This window comes from Muntiacus reevesi, chromosome 6 (genome assembly GCF_963930625.1).
Source record: "Muntiacus reevesi chromosome 6, mMunRee1.1, whole genome shotgun sequence".
Classification (NCBI taxonomy): domain Eukaryota; kingdom Metazoa; phylum Chordata; class Mammalia; order Artiodactyla; family Cervidae; genus Muntiacus; species Muntiacus reevesi.
Genome location: NC_089254.1, coordinates 67,543,574 through 67,558,974, shown reverse-complemented (window position 1 = coordinate 67,558,974; position 15,401 = coordinate 67,543,574). Strand labels below are relative to the sequence as shown.

Below are 15,401 nucleotides of genomic sequence, written 5' to 3'. Positions count from 1 at the left end.
TGAGAATTTTCCACAGTTTATTGTGATCCAAGCAGTCAAAGGCTTTACATAGTCAGTGAAGCAAAGTTGATGTTTTTCTGGAATTCTCTTGCTTTTTCTATGATCTAGCGGAAGTTGGCAATTTGATCTCTGCTTCCTCTGCCTTTTCTAAATCCAGCTTGTACCTCTGGAAGTTCTCAGTTCACATATTCTTGAAGCCTAGCTTGAATGATTTTGAGCATTACCTTGCTGGCATGTGAAATGAATGCAGCTGTGCCGTATTTTAAACATTGTTTGGCATAGCAAACACCATTTCCCAGCAACAGAAGAGATGACTCTACACATGGACATCACCAGATGGTCAATACAGAAATCAGATTGATTATATTCTTTGCAGTCAAAAATGGAGATGCTCCATACAGTTAGCAAAAACAACACCTGGAACTGACTGTGGCTCAGATCATGAGTTTCTTATTGCAAAATTCAGACCTAAATTAGGGAAAAGCCCTCAGCTATTCAGGTATGACCTAAATCAAATCCTTATGATTATACGGTCAAAGTGACAAATAGATTCAAGGGATAAGATCTGATCCAGTGCCTGAAGAACTGTGGGTGATGGTTCATAATATTGTACAGTAGGCAGTGACCAAAACCACCTCAAAGGAAAAGAAATGCAAAAAGGCAAAATGATTATCTGAGAAGGCCTTACAAAGAGCTGAATATAGAAGAGAAGTGAAAGGCAAAGAAGAAAGGGATAGACATATCCTACTGAATGCAGATTTCCAAAGACTAGTAAGGAGAGATAAGAAAGCCTTCCTCAGTGATCAGTGCAAAGAAATAGAGGAAGAAATAGAATGGGAATGACTAGAGATCTCTTCAAGAAAATTAGAGGTACCAGGGGAACATGTCATGCAAAGATGGGCACAATAAAGGACAGAAATGGCAAGGACCTCATAGAAACAGAGGGACTAAAAAGAGTTGGCAAGAATACACAGAACTATACAGTAAGGTCTTAATGACCCAGAAAACCATGATGATGTAGTCACTCACCTGAGCCAGTCATTCCTGGAGTGTGAAGTCAAGTGGGCTTTAGGGAGCATTACTACGAACAAAGCTAGTGGAGGTGATGGAATTCCAACTGAGCTATTTTGAATCCTGAAAGGTAATGCTGTTAAAGTACTGGACTCAATATGCCAGCAAATTTGGAAAACTCAGCAACGGCCATAGAACTGGAAAAGGTCAGTTTTCATTCCAGTCCCAAAGAAGGGCAATGCCAAAGAATTTTCAAACTACTGTACAATCTACATCTATTTTTACATTTAAAGTGGTCTTTTTTTTTTTATAGACAGCAAGATATGTAAGTCTTCTTATTGTTTGGTCTTCTATTCATTTTCTGCCATCTCTGTTTTAATTGAGCATTTTATGATTTCATTTTTTCTCCTTTTTATATATTTATTTTTAGTGGTTTCCTCTTGATTTTAAAATAGAGATTTACAACTAATCTCAGTCATTTCCCCTATTTTACTTCACTGTATTATAGCACATGAAGTAACTATCTTATAAGAGTATTTCCAATTTCTCCCTTATAACATAGCTGTCAGTCATTTCATTTATCCATAAGCTATAACCACCAAATACATTGTTGCTATTAATTTTGAAGAGTTAATCTATTAGAGTAAGAATTTTTTTTTTAGATTTTATTTTGCTTTCATTTATTTTTTCTTTAATGCCTTTTTTTTTTTTTTTTCTTAATGGAGATCTGGTTTTTGGACATATATTATTTTCCTCTTTCTGAAGAACCTCTTTTAATGTTATTTTCAAGGCTGGTCTATTAGCAATAAATTCCCAGTCTTTGTCAGACAGAGTCTTTATTTCTCCTTCAAAAAACTTCATTTTTTGAAGGATAGTTTGACTGTGTACCTATAATTCTAGGCTGATAGGATTTTTTCTTTCTATACTTTAAGTATTTCACTACACTCTCTTCTTGCTTCCATGATTTCTAGAAAAGTCCTGTGTAATTCTTATCCTTGCTCCTCCATAGGTAAGAATATTTTTTCCTCCAGTTTCTTTCAAACTTTTCTCTCTGTCTTTGATTTTTTCACTTAGAAAATGATTGTTTGGTGATCTCTCATATTGCTGGATCTGTAGTTTGGTGTCTATCACTAATTTTTTTTAATTCTGTCATTATAGCCTCAAGTATTCTTCTGTTTCTCTTTGTCTGCTCTTCCCCTTATATGTGTGTTACATCTTCCTGTAGTTGTCCCACAGTCCTTAGATTTGTTCTATTCCATTTGTGTCATTCCTTTTTTATCTTTGATTTCAGTGTGAGAGGTTTCTATTGGCATATCTTTAGGCTCACTGATTGGTTTTCTTTTTTTTTTTCATTCAGTCATGTCCAACTCTTTGTGACCCCATGGACTATATAGTCCATGGAATTCTCCAGGCCAGTATACTGGAGTGAGTAGCCTTTCCCTTCTCCAGGGGATCTCCCCAACCCAGGGATCGAACCCAGTTCTCCCGCATTGCAGGTGGATTCTTTACCAGCTGAGCCACAGGGAGGCCCTCACTGATTGTTTTTCATGTGCTTATTGGCCATTTGTGTATCTATGGGGAAATGTCTTTTTAGATTCTTTGCCCATTTTTTGAATCAAGTTGTTTTTGTGTGTGTTGAATATTGGGAGTTTTACATATACATCTTAACTATTAATTCCTTATGAGATATATGGTTTGCAAATATTTTTCCTATTTGGTTGGTTACCTGTTTAGCCTTGATATTATCTTTTGGTGCATAGTTTTTTTGTTCTTGTTTTTTTTAATTCTCAAGAAATTCTTTTACCTATTTTTTTTTTTTCTGTTGTTGCCTCTGCCTTTGGTGTCATAGCCAACAAATCTGCCATTTACAGTGTTATGAAGCTTTGACTCTGTTTTGTTTTCTTCTCATAGTTTTACAGTTTTAGGTCTTAGGTTTAGGTCTTTGACCCATTTTTGAGTTGTTTCATATAGTGTTAGATAGTGATCCATTTTCATTCTCTTACATGTGAATATCCAGTTTTCCCAGCTGTGTTTGCCACCCTTGTCAAAAATTATTGGACTGTACAGGTGAGCATTTATTTCTGGACTCTCTTCTATGTCATTGGTCTGTATGTCTGTCCTTAAGACAGTACCACACTGTTTTGATTACTGTAGTTTGGTAGTAAGTTTTGAAATCAGAAAATGTGAATCTTTACTTTATTCTTTTTCAGAATTGTTTTGGCTGTTCTGGGTGCCTTGCAATTCCATACAAATTTTAGAATCAGTATGTCAGTTTCTACAAAGAACTCTTTTGGGATTCCAGTAGACATTGTATTGATTATTCTAAGGGAGTATTACCATCTTAACAGCACAAAGTTTATAGATCCATGATCATGAAGTGATTTTTCATTTAAATCTTTATTTCTTTCAACAATGTTTTATAGTTTTCAGAGTATGAGTTTTCACTTTCTTTAAAATTACCTTAAGTATTTTACTCTTTTCACCTCTATTGTGAATGGAATTATTTTCTTAATTTTCTTTTCAGATTGTTCATTTTTAGTATATAGTATATTGATTTTTGTACATTAGTCTTCTATCCTGCAATCTTGCTTAACTTGTACATTGGTTCCAATAGTTTTTTACTGGATTCCTTAGGATTTTCTTAATACAAATCTATGAATAAAGATAGTTTTACTTCTTTCTTTTATAAAGAAATGCCTTTTATTTCTTTTTTTGGAACTTTCTTCTTTGGCCTTTTTATTTATTTTAATTGAATTATAATTGATTTACAGTGTTGTGTTAATTTCTGCTGTACAACAGAGGGACTAAGTTACACATATATATATACATTCTTTTTTATTTTTTTCTGGACTAATTGTCATGTCTAGGAGATTGAGTACAAATGTTGAATACAGTGATGAGAGCAGACTTTCTTGTTTCCAATCTTAGGGGAAAACTATCTGTTAAATACAATAATATTCACTATTGAATATAATAGTACTTGTGGGTCTGTATTCTGCATTCTAAACCTTGATTTTTTTTTTACATATTCATATCAATATCTACAAAGAACCTTTGTTCTCTTTAAAGGTGGCATAATATTCCATTGTATTGAGTATATAAAAAAAAATTTTAGTCAAACTTCTGGTAAATATTCAGGTGGCTTTTTTACTTATAAGTCATGCTGTAATATGCAGTCTTGCTGCATGTTATTTTACACCTGTATGTATATCTCTAGGATAAATGTTAAAAGAATTGTGTGATTTTGGTTGTTATAGTCATACTGCTCACTAGTGTACTCCCACCAGAAAAAAAAAAATGTGTGAGTGTCTTCTGATGTACTCAAAACAACATAGTATATTACCAGAATTTTATCTTTGCCAGTCTCATAAAGAAATTAATATTTCAGCATAGTTTTAGTTGCATTTCTCTTATGAAGGAGATTGTGTATCTTTTCACATGTTTAAGAAGTATTTGAATTTCCTTTTTTGTGAAGATTTATTTTGTGAATATTTTTTGTAAAGATTCTCATTTTTAGTTTTTTGACATCTGTTTGGTTCTCCTAATTCTACAGGTATCTCTAAGAGTGGCTCAGCTTCCTGAGTACCTAGAGATACAGTTTATCTAACCTAAGAATTTGAGCTTTTTTTGGTTCACTAGATGACAAGTTCTTTACTCATTAAATTCAATTCTAATTTAGTTATACTTATTTCATGCATTTTTTCAACAAAACTTATCTCATCTCTTTTGATATGTATGTAGTAGCAAAGTAAAAATTGAATTCTCCCTTCTCTTTTGTCTCATTTCTACTTTCTGCACATATTTTTACCTATTTTTTAATTATTTGTGGATTGCTGTTTGTCTTAGTTCAAAAATCTCTAGAATAAAAGATGTCTATTGGCCACGGTCAGTCTTATCTCCTATTTATTTAATTGCTTTTTAAAGAAGTACTTAATTAGCAACTACTGTATATTTAGCCATGTTCTAAAAAGAAACAATATATAGTATTTTTGTTTTTAAGGGAGAAAGATAAGGTTACTACACATAATAATTATAGCATTATCATTACTAGATAATAGCATTTGTCACTTTACGTACAGTGCATAACTTTTGTTAAAAATTTTGTTTACCAGTATGGCTGAACTGTGCTTGTGCAAAATACCCGGAAGTTTTGAAAGAACTTTTTCTTCCCTGCAGTTCATTTTTCTAAGGTGCAATGGTGAATAGGATTCTTAGAACTAGACATACAAGAGGGCTAGACTATATTTGTGTCAACTCCAAGTATTCTACAAAGTCAGTTACGGCATGTTCTTCCAAGTGCTTGTGGCAGGAGAAATATATTTTTATTGAGTTGTGTTAGATTTCTAATAATTCTTTTTCTTAAAGGAAACAAGCCACATTTATTCAAATAGCGTATATGATTCATTTCTGTCTCCGGTAAGTTTTCAGTATTTCCTTTGTCGTTTTGTTTGATTGTGTGTGCTGCATCACTTCAGTATTGTCTGACCCTTTGTGATCCTATGGATTATAGTCCTCTAGGCCCTTCTGTCCATGAGCTTCTCCAGGCAGGAATGCTGGAGTAGATTGCCATGTCCTCCTCCCAGGGATCTTCCCGACTCAGGGATAAAACCCACGTCTCTTAAGTCTCCTGCGTTGGCAGGTGGGTTTCTTACCACTAGCACCACCTGGGAAGTCTGCTTGATTAATCAGTTAAATTCAAGTTGGTACTTGCCTCTTCAGTCAGTCAGTCAGTTCAGTTGCGTCCAACTCTTTGTGACCCCATGGACTGTAGCACACCAGGCTTCCCTGACTTGCCTCTTGAAAGCTACTAAATAAATTTTGACTTGAGGTCTCAACTTCTTTCACATTATACTAGAACTTAAAAAGTTACATATTAACAAATATTGACCTATAGTTGCTTTCTTGGAAATACTGAAGTTTATCTTAATTGAACCCAGCTGTATTTCAGAAATTGCTTTTCTATATTAATTATAGCTGCAGTTTCACTTAAAAACATTTTCTTTCTCTGAGGATTTATGTGTTGTGTAGTGACATTTTTTTCCTACCTTAGAAGCAATCTGTAGGGTTGATGAGCAGACACCTTCAGGTATGTTTGTTTTTGTAGCACACTTCTGCCTTCTATTTGACTTCCTCTTTCTCTTTTGTGGGTAGTCTTTCCACATTCCCTCCTGTCCTCTCACAGCTTAGGAGCAATAAGATCAGTGAAAATACAAAGGAAGGGAAAGGTATTAGAGTTTCCGAGCCTATGATCTTTCCTGTTCCTCTACTTTTCCTGAAGACTTCAATTTAATCAAAAAGTAACATAGGATATTACAGAAAATATATTGGCTTTAGTACCTGAAAATGTTAAGCCAGTCATCATCTGTTCCCTGGAGCAACAGGTAATTCTTATAGCTCTTTGAGCAAGAGGATAGAGATTGACAGTGTGGGTGGTCGTCTTGAACCATTGGAGTATAATTTAGCACATCTACACGAAGGAGCCATGCTAAGAAGCAACAACTCAACTAGCAGTCAGTGAGAGCATATATCACACTTTTAAATGATTGTTAATAATGTATAATATTTTAGATTAAATAATTAACTGTAAGATGATGATAGGGTAGCCTACTGTATAATCAAAAAGTTGAATAAGATTTAATAGGTAAGAGCTCAAGTTTGATGATGTTGGACTACCTCATTTAGCTGCTTACCAGTAGTGTGAACTCAGGCAGTCACTTTATCTCATTTTGCATTATCAGGGTCTGTGTCTATAAGGTGAGGATGATAACAACATACCTACCTTAGCTGACTCTGCACATGCACACTCTGATACTGAACTTAGAATATATTTACTGGCACAAAACAAACACCTTCAATAAATGTTCAGGTTCTTTTCTTCCTTTTTTAAGCTTTCATATACTATCGTTAGAGTATTAAGACTATTTGCAAGGTTAATCATGCTAAATTGGATTTTTTTTAAACAACAAATATTTATATTAAAACAATTAGCAAGGGTTTCCCTGCTGGTCCAGTGGTTCAGGATTTACCTTACAGTGTGAGAGACACTAGTTTGATCCCTAGTCGGGGAGGATCCCACCTGCCACAGGGCACCTGAGCCCATGTGCCACAACTGATGATCCTGCACTCAGAAGCCCATAAGCCGCAATACTGAAGCCTGTGCTCCATGACAGGAGAGGGTCCCGCAGTGAGAAACCCTTGCAATTACAGAGTAGCCCCACTCTCTGCAACTGAAAAAAGCTTGTGCATAGCACCAATAAGACCCAGCCCAGCCAAAAAATAAATGAATACATAAGTAAAAAACAGTATTTCCAGCTTGTTTTATAAGAGCTAAGTAGTCGTGTATATTATTTTTTTTTCTTAGTGGTTATAATCATTCCATGATATATGTTAAATGGTCTCATCATCTTCTCTTTGTCAGGCTTCTGTTAGCTTTAAGAAAATTATAGATTTACCTGTTCTCCCTCTTAGTGGCATCCCCTAGTCATCTTAACACTTTTCATATCTAAATCTAATAGAAACTCATTGCTCTATTTAAATTGCACATGGTCTTTTTGACAATTTTGTTTCATAAAAATTATAATTTCTTCTTATTTATTTCATATGACTTAAAATTTCTTCATTGGAGGTATTCCTTTAAAGTGTTGCTAATAGCCCCTCTCTTCCACTTACATTTATGTCATTGTTGTGAATTATCTGGAAAATATATTTAAATGAAAAAAATGCATTTTTAAAATTAGAAGGTGTATGATTTAGAAGATGAGATACAAAAACCAAGAATGTGAGATAGCTCATTAACAATTTTACATTGATATGTGTGAAATGATTTTTTAAATAAAATATTTAAAAGTAAAATAAATAGAAGGTGTATTAGAATTCTGAAGGATCCACTCTGTATGGTAGAAACAATATGTACAGCATTATAGGTATCAGATAACATTTAAACAATACTGTAACCACTTGAAATTTGAAATTTTTTCCTTCACTCACAGAACTAGAACTTAATATTTAAGTGTAAAATTGTCATCTTACAAGGTTTCATTTATAAATTAAATCTTTATAGTTATGCTTTTCCTATAAGGTGTTAGTTGCTCAATCATGTCCAATTCTTTGTGACTCCATGGACTATTGCCCACCAGGCTCCTCTCTCCACAGAATTCTCCAAGCGAGAGTACTGGAGTACTCACTTCCCTTCCTGGAGTGAAGTACTCACTTCACTTCCTCCTGGAGTAGCCCTTCCCTTCTCAAGGAGATCTTCCTGACCCAGGGATTGAACCTGAGTCTCCTGCATTGTTGGCAGATTCTTTACCACCTGAGCCACCAGGTCCAATGGCTAAAACTCTGTGCTTCCAATGCAGTGAGTGCAGGTTCAATATCAGGTCAAGGACACAAGATCCCACATGCCCCAAGATGAGGCCAAATAAATTATGCTTTACTCGTCTTCAAAATCAGACAGCAACTGTTTATCAGAAAAACAACACTTAAAAGATACAGACTGTTTATAGTGTTCATTCTGAGTTTGAATTTAAAACTCTGCTTTACTGCCACTGTTAAAGAATATTTAGGACTATTTATTTTCCATGACAATGTAATTGATGGTTCCTTTTCTGTGGAAAAGTTCAAGAGTTGCCTTTCCTGAATTGTCCTTTTTGCTGAATTTTCAAAATGGAAAATTGTAACTTTAGGATTATGGGGTTCTCAAAATGATTTTCATGGTTTTTTAAATGATAATCCATATCATGATTATGCCCTTATTTTTATTGTGCTTAATCAGCAAATAAGTATGGTTTAGTCATTTAGTCACTAAGTCATGTCCAACTCTTGCAACTCCATGGACTGTAGCCTGCCAGGCTCCTCTGTCCATGGGATTCTCCAGGCAAGAGTACTGGAGTGGGTTGCCATTTCCTTCTTCAAAATAAAGCATAAACAGTATCATTTGAGCCTAAACTAGAATGTCATTAGGAAATTCTGTTGGGTAGGAAATATAGTACATTTTAAAAACTGTTAAAATTATCATTGGCCTATTCAGTGTTTCCTTAGTTTAGTTATAAAAATGAGTTTTCCATTATTTTTAGGGTAGGAATAGAGGCCAGGGTTTATCATACTGCATGATAACATTTACTATGAAATCTGCACATTACCTCTGATTGAAAGATTTGATTTCAGTAGTTCAAACCATCAAGTAATATCTTTTAAAACATTCAAAAGTTTTCAAGAAGAAAACCACAGTCTGAGCAAAGCAGTGTGTTATTACTTTAATATACTGGTATTTTTTTCAGGCTCATGAGAGGTTAGAAGATTCAAAACTAGAAGCTGTCAGTGATAATAACTTGGAATTAGTCAATGAAATTCTCGAAGATATCAGCCCTCTAATAAATGTGGATGAAGATGTGGCAGAACTGGTTGGTATACTCAAAGAGCCTCACTTCCAGGTAACTTTCTCTATTCTCTTCTTTCCAAGTCCCCTGTATTCCCAAAATATTCTTGTAGTAGTTTCTGTTTAAGATGAAGTTTTTAAAAGATTTAGGGCCATATTTTGTAAATTCCAACTTAGATGTTTTAATATCCTCATATGCTTATGCTACATAAACAGATACACATACTATACAGATGTACAGTGTCTGTCAAAGAAATTCATTAGAGTGGATTTTTCTTTGTGTAATTAAAAACAATAACAACAAACCTACTTCACCATCAGACCACATGCTTGGGACATTTTTCTCACAGTGATAGTGGATTTTTCTTCCTTAATACCGCCATTTCCCAGCCCTTCTTGTGACTAGTGATATGCCTTTTCAGTATTGCTTCTAAGACTGGGGTGCAGCTGATGACCTTAGAATAAGAGAGAACTGTAGGGGATAGAAACTATGACATACTTTCCACAGGGACAAAAAATAAATTCAATTTAAGCATTTGTCTGTGTAGATGAAGAGTTAATCAGTTTATCAAAGACGAATCAGTTTCAGAAGAGAGAAAGAAAAGTGGAAATTTCTTAGAAATCTGTAATTAAGACAGTTTGGTATTGGGGCAATGTTAGAAAAATAGATTACCTGAAGAAAAGAGAAACCCCAGAAATACATCCTCAGACAAATGGCACCTTGATTTATGAGACACTAGAGAACACACTGGTCATAGCAAACACCCTCTTCCAACCACACAAGAGAAGACTCTACACATGGACATCACCAGATGGTCAACACCGAAATCAGATTGATTATATTCTTTGCAACCAAAGATGGAGAAGCTCTATATAGTCAGCAAAAACAAGACCGGGAGCTGACTCTGGCTCAAGTCATGAACTCCTTATTGCCAAATTCAGACTTACACTGAAGAAAGTAGGGAAAACCACTAGACCCTTCAGGTATGACCTAAATCAAATCCCTTATGACTATACAGTGGAAGTGAGAAATAGATGTAAGGGACTAGATCTGATAGACAGAGAGCCTGATGAACTATGGACAGAGGTTCATGACATTGTACAGGATACAGGGATCAAGACCATCCCCATGGAAAAGAAATGCAAAAAGGCAAAATGGTTGTCTGAGGACATTTTACAGACAATGGTTGTCTGTAAGCTATTCCTTACAAATAGCTGTGAAATGAAGAGAAGCAAAAAGCAAAGGAAAAAAGGAAAGATATTCCTATTTGAATACAGAGTTCCAAAGAATAGCCAGGAGAGATAAGAAAGCCTTTCTCAGCAATCAATGCAAAAAAATAGAGGAAAACAACAAAATGGGAAAGGTTAGAGATCTCTTCAAGAAAATTAGAGATACCAAAGGAATATTTCATGCAAAAATGGGCTCAATAAAGGACAGAAATGGTATGGACCTAACAGAAGCAGAAGATATTAAGAAGAGGTGGCAAGAATATACAAAAAAGATCTTCACGACCCATATAATCACAATGGTGTGATCACTCACCTAGAGCCAGACATCCTGGAATGTGGAAGTCAAGTGGGCCTTGGAAAGCGTCACTACGAACAAAGCTAGTGGATGTGATGGAATTCCAGTTGAGCTATTTCAAATCCTAAAAGATGATGCTGTGAAAGTGCTGCACTCAATATGCCAGCAAATTTGGAAAACTCAGCAGTGGCCACAGGACTGGAAAAGGTCTGTTTTCATTCCAGTCCCTAAGAAAGGCAATGCCAAAGAATGTCCAAGCTACCGCACAATTGCACTCATCTCACACGCTAGTAAGGTAATGCTCAAAATTCTCCAAGCCAGGCTTCAGCAATATGTTAACCGAGAACTTCCAGATGTTCAAGCTGAATTTAGAAAAGGCAGAGGAACCAGAGATCCAATTGCCAGTATCTGCTAGATCATTGAAAAAGCAAGAGAGTTCCAGAAAAACATCTATTTCTGCTTTATTGACTATGCCAAAACCTTCGGCTGTGTGGATCACAATAAACTTTGGAAAATTCTGAAGGAAATGGAAATACCAGACCACCTGACCTGCCTCTTGAGAAACCTGTATGCAGGTCAGGAAGTCACAGTTAGAACTGGACATGGGACAACAGACTGGTTCCAAATAGGAAAAGGAGTACGTCAAGGCTGTATATTGTCACCCTGCTTATTTAAGTTATATGCAGAATACATCATGAGAAACGCTGGACTGGAAGAAGCACAAGCTGGAATCACGATTGCCGGGATAAATATCAATAACCTCAGATATGCAGATGACACCACCCTTATGGCAGAAAGTGAAAAGGAACTAAAAAGCTTCTTGATGAAAGTGAAAGAGGAGAGTGAAAAAGTTGGCTTAAAGCTTAACATTCTGAAAACTAAGATCATGGCATCTGGTCCCATCACCTCATGGGAAATAGATGGGGAGACAGTGGAAACAGTGTCAGAGTTTATTTTTTGGGACTCCAAAATCACTGCAGATGGTGATTGCAGCCATGAAATTAAAAGACGCTTACTCCTTGGAAGGAAAGTTATGACTAACCTAGATAGCACATTAAAAAGCAGAGACATTCCTTTGCCAACAAAGGTCCATCTGGTCAAGGCTATGGTTTTTCCAGTGGTCATGTATGGATGTGAGAGTTGGACTGTGAAGAAAGCTGAGTGCCGAAAGATTGATCCTTTTGAACTGTGTTGTTGGAGAAGACTCTTGAGAGTCCCTTGGACAGCAAGGAGATCCAACCAGTCCATCCTAAAGGAGATAAGTCCCAGGTGTTCATTGGAAGGACTGATGCTGAAGCTGAAACTCCAGTACTTTGGCCATCTCATGCGAAGAGTTCACTCATTGGAAAAGACCCTGCTGCTGAAAGGAATTGGGGGCAGGAGGAGAAAGAGATGACAGAGGATGAGATGGCTGGATGGCATCACCGACTGGATGGGCATGAGTTTGAGTAAACTCCAGGAGTTGGTGATGGACAGGAAGACCTGGCGTGCTGTGATTCCTGGGGTCTCAAAGAGTCAGACACATCTGAGCGACTGAACTGATATTTTAGTGGAGAAAGAATGGACTGTTCAATAAATGGTCATGAGATAGAAGAATAAAGTGTCACCTGCTTGTCACTGCAAATCTTAGCATTAAAAATCAAATGACAGCACCCCTATGCTTTTCCTCAAGATTTTCCATGACTCTCTAACCATGTTACTGCAAAAATTATGTAAATGCATAGTGAGATGGTTCCAACATAAATCTATATCTTAAGTACAAAAAATAGAAACACATGTCAGAGACACCATTATGCAGGGGCCAGTTAATTGAGGCCTTGAATGCATACTAAGATATTTGAACTTTATCTGGAGGACATTGGGAAACCTTGGGTAGGGATAGGGGTGGAGGCGGCTATTAAACAGGGAGCGGTCAGATTGTGGAGCTGTATGGTTTTGTGCCAAGGTGAGAAGTTGTGATGGCAGCATAGATAGTGGGAAGTGTGAGGATTTTCGAGTTTTAAGCTGTAAAATCAATAGGGCTTAGTGAGTGATTACATGTGACAGCCACAGAAGAGAAGTATGGGAGGTTGATAAGGACAGAATTTCTGACAAATAATTGATGGCATCTACTGAGATAAGGAACACTCCAGGAGGACTGTTTTGGGCCTACTTATGTTAAAGTAACTGGCCATGTTAAGTTAGTGGTATCTTAGAAGCATGCATCTGGTAGAACTTTGCAAGCACGCTATATTTTTTATGTAAGTATAAAATTTAATGCATAAATTTATATGAGGTCTAATAAATATATAAACTTGTGAAATAGCAGCAAGTAAAAATGCAGAAATTAAGACATTGCATTTTTATTACCCAAGTCACCACTATACTACCATGGTGCATATTTCTCCATATTTTTTCTATTCATAAATGTACATGTCTATTTTTTTCTTTACTGACTGCAATCATTTTGCTTAAGCTGTTTTGTAGTTTACCGTTTTTTCAGCCATTGACTTCCACTTTTTCATTTCAGTGGACCTCTATAACTTGCAGTGCATTTTACACAATAATATTCTTTACAGCTGGTTTGTATGTACAAATTTTCAAATTAGGTCCATATGTGGCATTAGTTAGACCATCCCTTTCTCCCCTCATTATGATGTTGACCTACTAGAGAGACCAGGCCAGGCCTTTTTCCTGCAGAATCCACTTCTTGGATTTACTTGTGTGCTTTCCTGCTGTGTTGTTTAGCTCTCCTATTTCTTATAAACGGAAGTTTTACCTAAAAGACGGCTTGAGTTATATTTGAAACTGGGATGCATCTTGGGCTTCCTAGGTGGCACTAGTGGTAAAGAACCCGCCTGCAGTGCAGAACACTTGAGAAACACAGGTTCAATCACTGGGTCTGGAAGATCGCCTGGAGGAGGGCATAGCAACCCACTCCAGTATTCTTGCCTGGAGAATCCCACTGACAGAAGAACCTTGGCGGTCTATAGTCCATAGGGTCACAAAGAGTTGGACATGACTAAAGCAACTTAGCTCACACTCAGGATGCATCTTAAGTAAGGTGATACAACATAAATTAATCTGCATCAGATGATGTATAATATCTGGTTGTCCCATCACTCTTCTTTTTTTCTGAATTGAAATTTTTTTTTTAAACTTTTAATTTTGTATTGGGGGGTGAGTGTGTTAGTCACATGGTTGTGTCCGACTCTTTGTGACCCCATGGACTGTAGCTCCTCTGTCCTAGCCAATTAACAATGTTGTGATAGTTTCAAGTGAATAGCAAAGGGATTCAGCCGTACATTGCCCCATCACTGTTGATGCTGAGATTACTCCCTTGATTAAGAGCAATGACAGCCAAATCCTACTCTTGAAAGCCTTTCCACTAAGAAGTAATCTAGTGTGTTATTATTCTGGCATTATACAAATGCTGTTTCCTTTCAACCATTTACTTAGTGATGAGCTCAAATTAATAATCCTTGCCTCACTCAATATTTTCATTAGAGGTTGCAAAATGACGTTTTTTAAGTTCTCTCATTCTTAGCTGGTCTTCTTATATAGTTTTTCTTCATCAGCTGAGCTGTTTAGTTAACCTACAGTGCATTTCCGACTGAAAAGTTAGGGAAATGCCAGCTTCTTCCCTTTGCCAATTTTCACAGTAAAGAATTGTTTAAAAGGGCAATCTCAAATGGTAACAAATGAGATTTTTTCAGTCCTGTTTTTTAAGTAGCATTGTGGACTTAACGGAGTTTTCATTAATTCATTGTTTGAATCCTATATAATCCTTTGTTTTGTTTTGATTTTTCAAATTATCATGACTCTTGGCCAGTTCTGGGCAGATTTTTAATATATGAGAGATCTGGATCAAGAGAGTCCTCAGTAGTGGTTCAAGTCACAGGAATAGGTAATATTGCCTGAGAAGAGTGTACAGGGTAAAAGCTAAGCAGCCCAGGTTAGTGACTTAAGTAGCTTCCATAATTTATAGGAATAATCCTTAATATATGAATTTGTGAGTTTTTTTCTTTGTAATTTTTCTTCAGTCTTTTATACTATTTTCGTGAAATGACTAAAAATTACCAATTAATGCCTTGGAAATTTTTAGTACTCTAATGGGATAATGAACTGCTACTTTTAATAACTTATTCCATCTGTAATCAATAACCACAGGCTGTTTTGAATCCTTCTAGTCACTCTTGGAGGCCCATGATATTGTGGCATCAAAGTGTTACGAGTCACCTCCATCAAGCCCGGAAATGAATAATTCTTCTGTCAATAATCAGTTATTACCAGTAGATGCCATTCGTATTCTTGGTATTCACAAAAGGGCTGGGGAACCACTGGTGAGTTGATCAGTCAGTGCCTTCTTAAATCTGAAATCTTACATACTTGTGACTGAGTCACTACTCTATCTCATTTTTTTCTTCCATAATTTATATCATTATGAAAACTTTACTCGTGTTTGTTTCATCAGTCTTTTTTGGCTTGTGTATAAAATACACAGGTGATACT

The 15,401-nt window shown here is 36.1% G+C and overlaps 1 protein-coding gene across 7 annotated transcripts in view; it reads left to right on the top strand.

Moving 5' to 3' along the window:
• PALS2 (protein associated with LIN7 2, MAGUK p55 family member) overlaps nt 1-15,401 on the top strand; it is a 121,149-nt gene that overhangs the window by 65,273 nt on the left and 40,475 nt on the right. For all 7 annotated transcript variants that reach the window (XM_065939001.1, XM_065939003.1, XM_065938999.1 and 4 more), the window contains exons 3-4: nt 9,288-9,440; nt 15,080-15,232. In XM_065939001.1, coding sequence (XP_065795073.1) covers nt 9,288-9,440; nt 15,080-15,232 — 306 coding nt within the window. The remainder of the gene's footprint in view (nt 1-9,287; nt 9,441-15,079; nt 15,233-15,401) is intronic.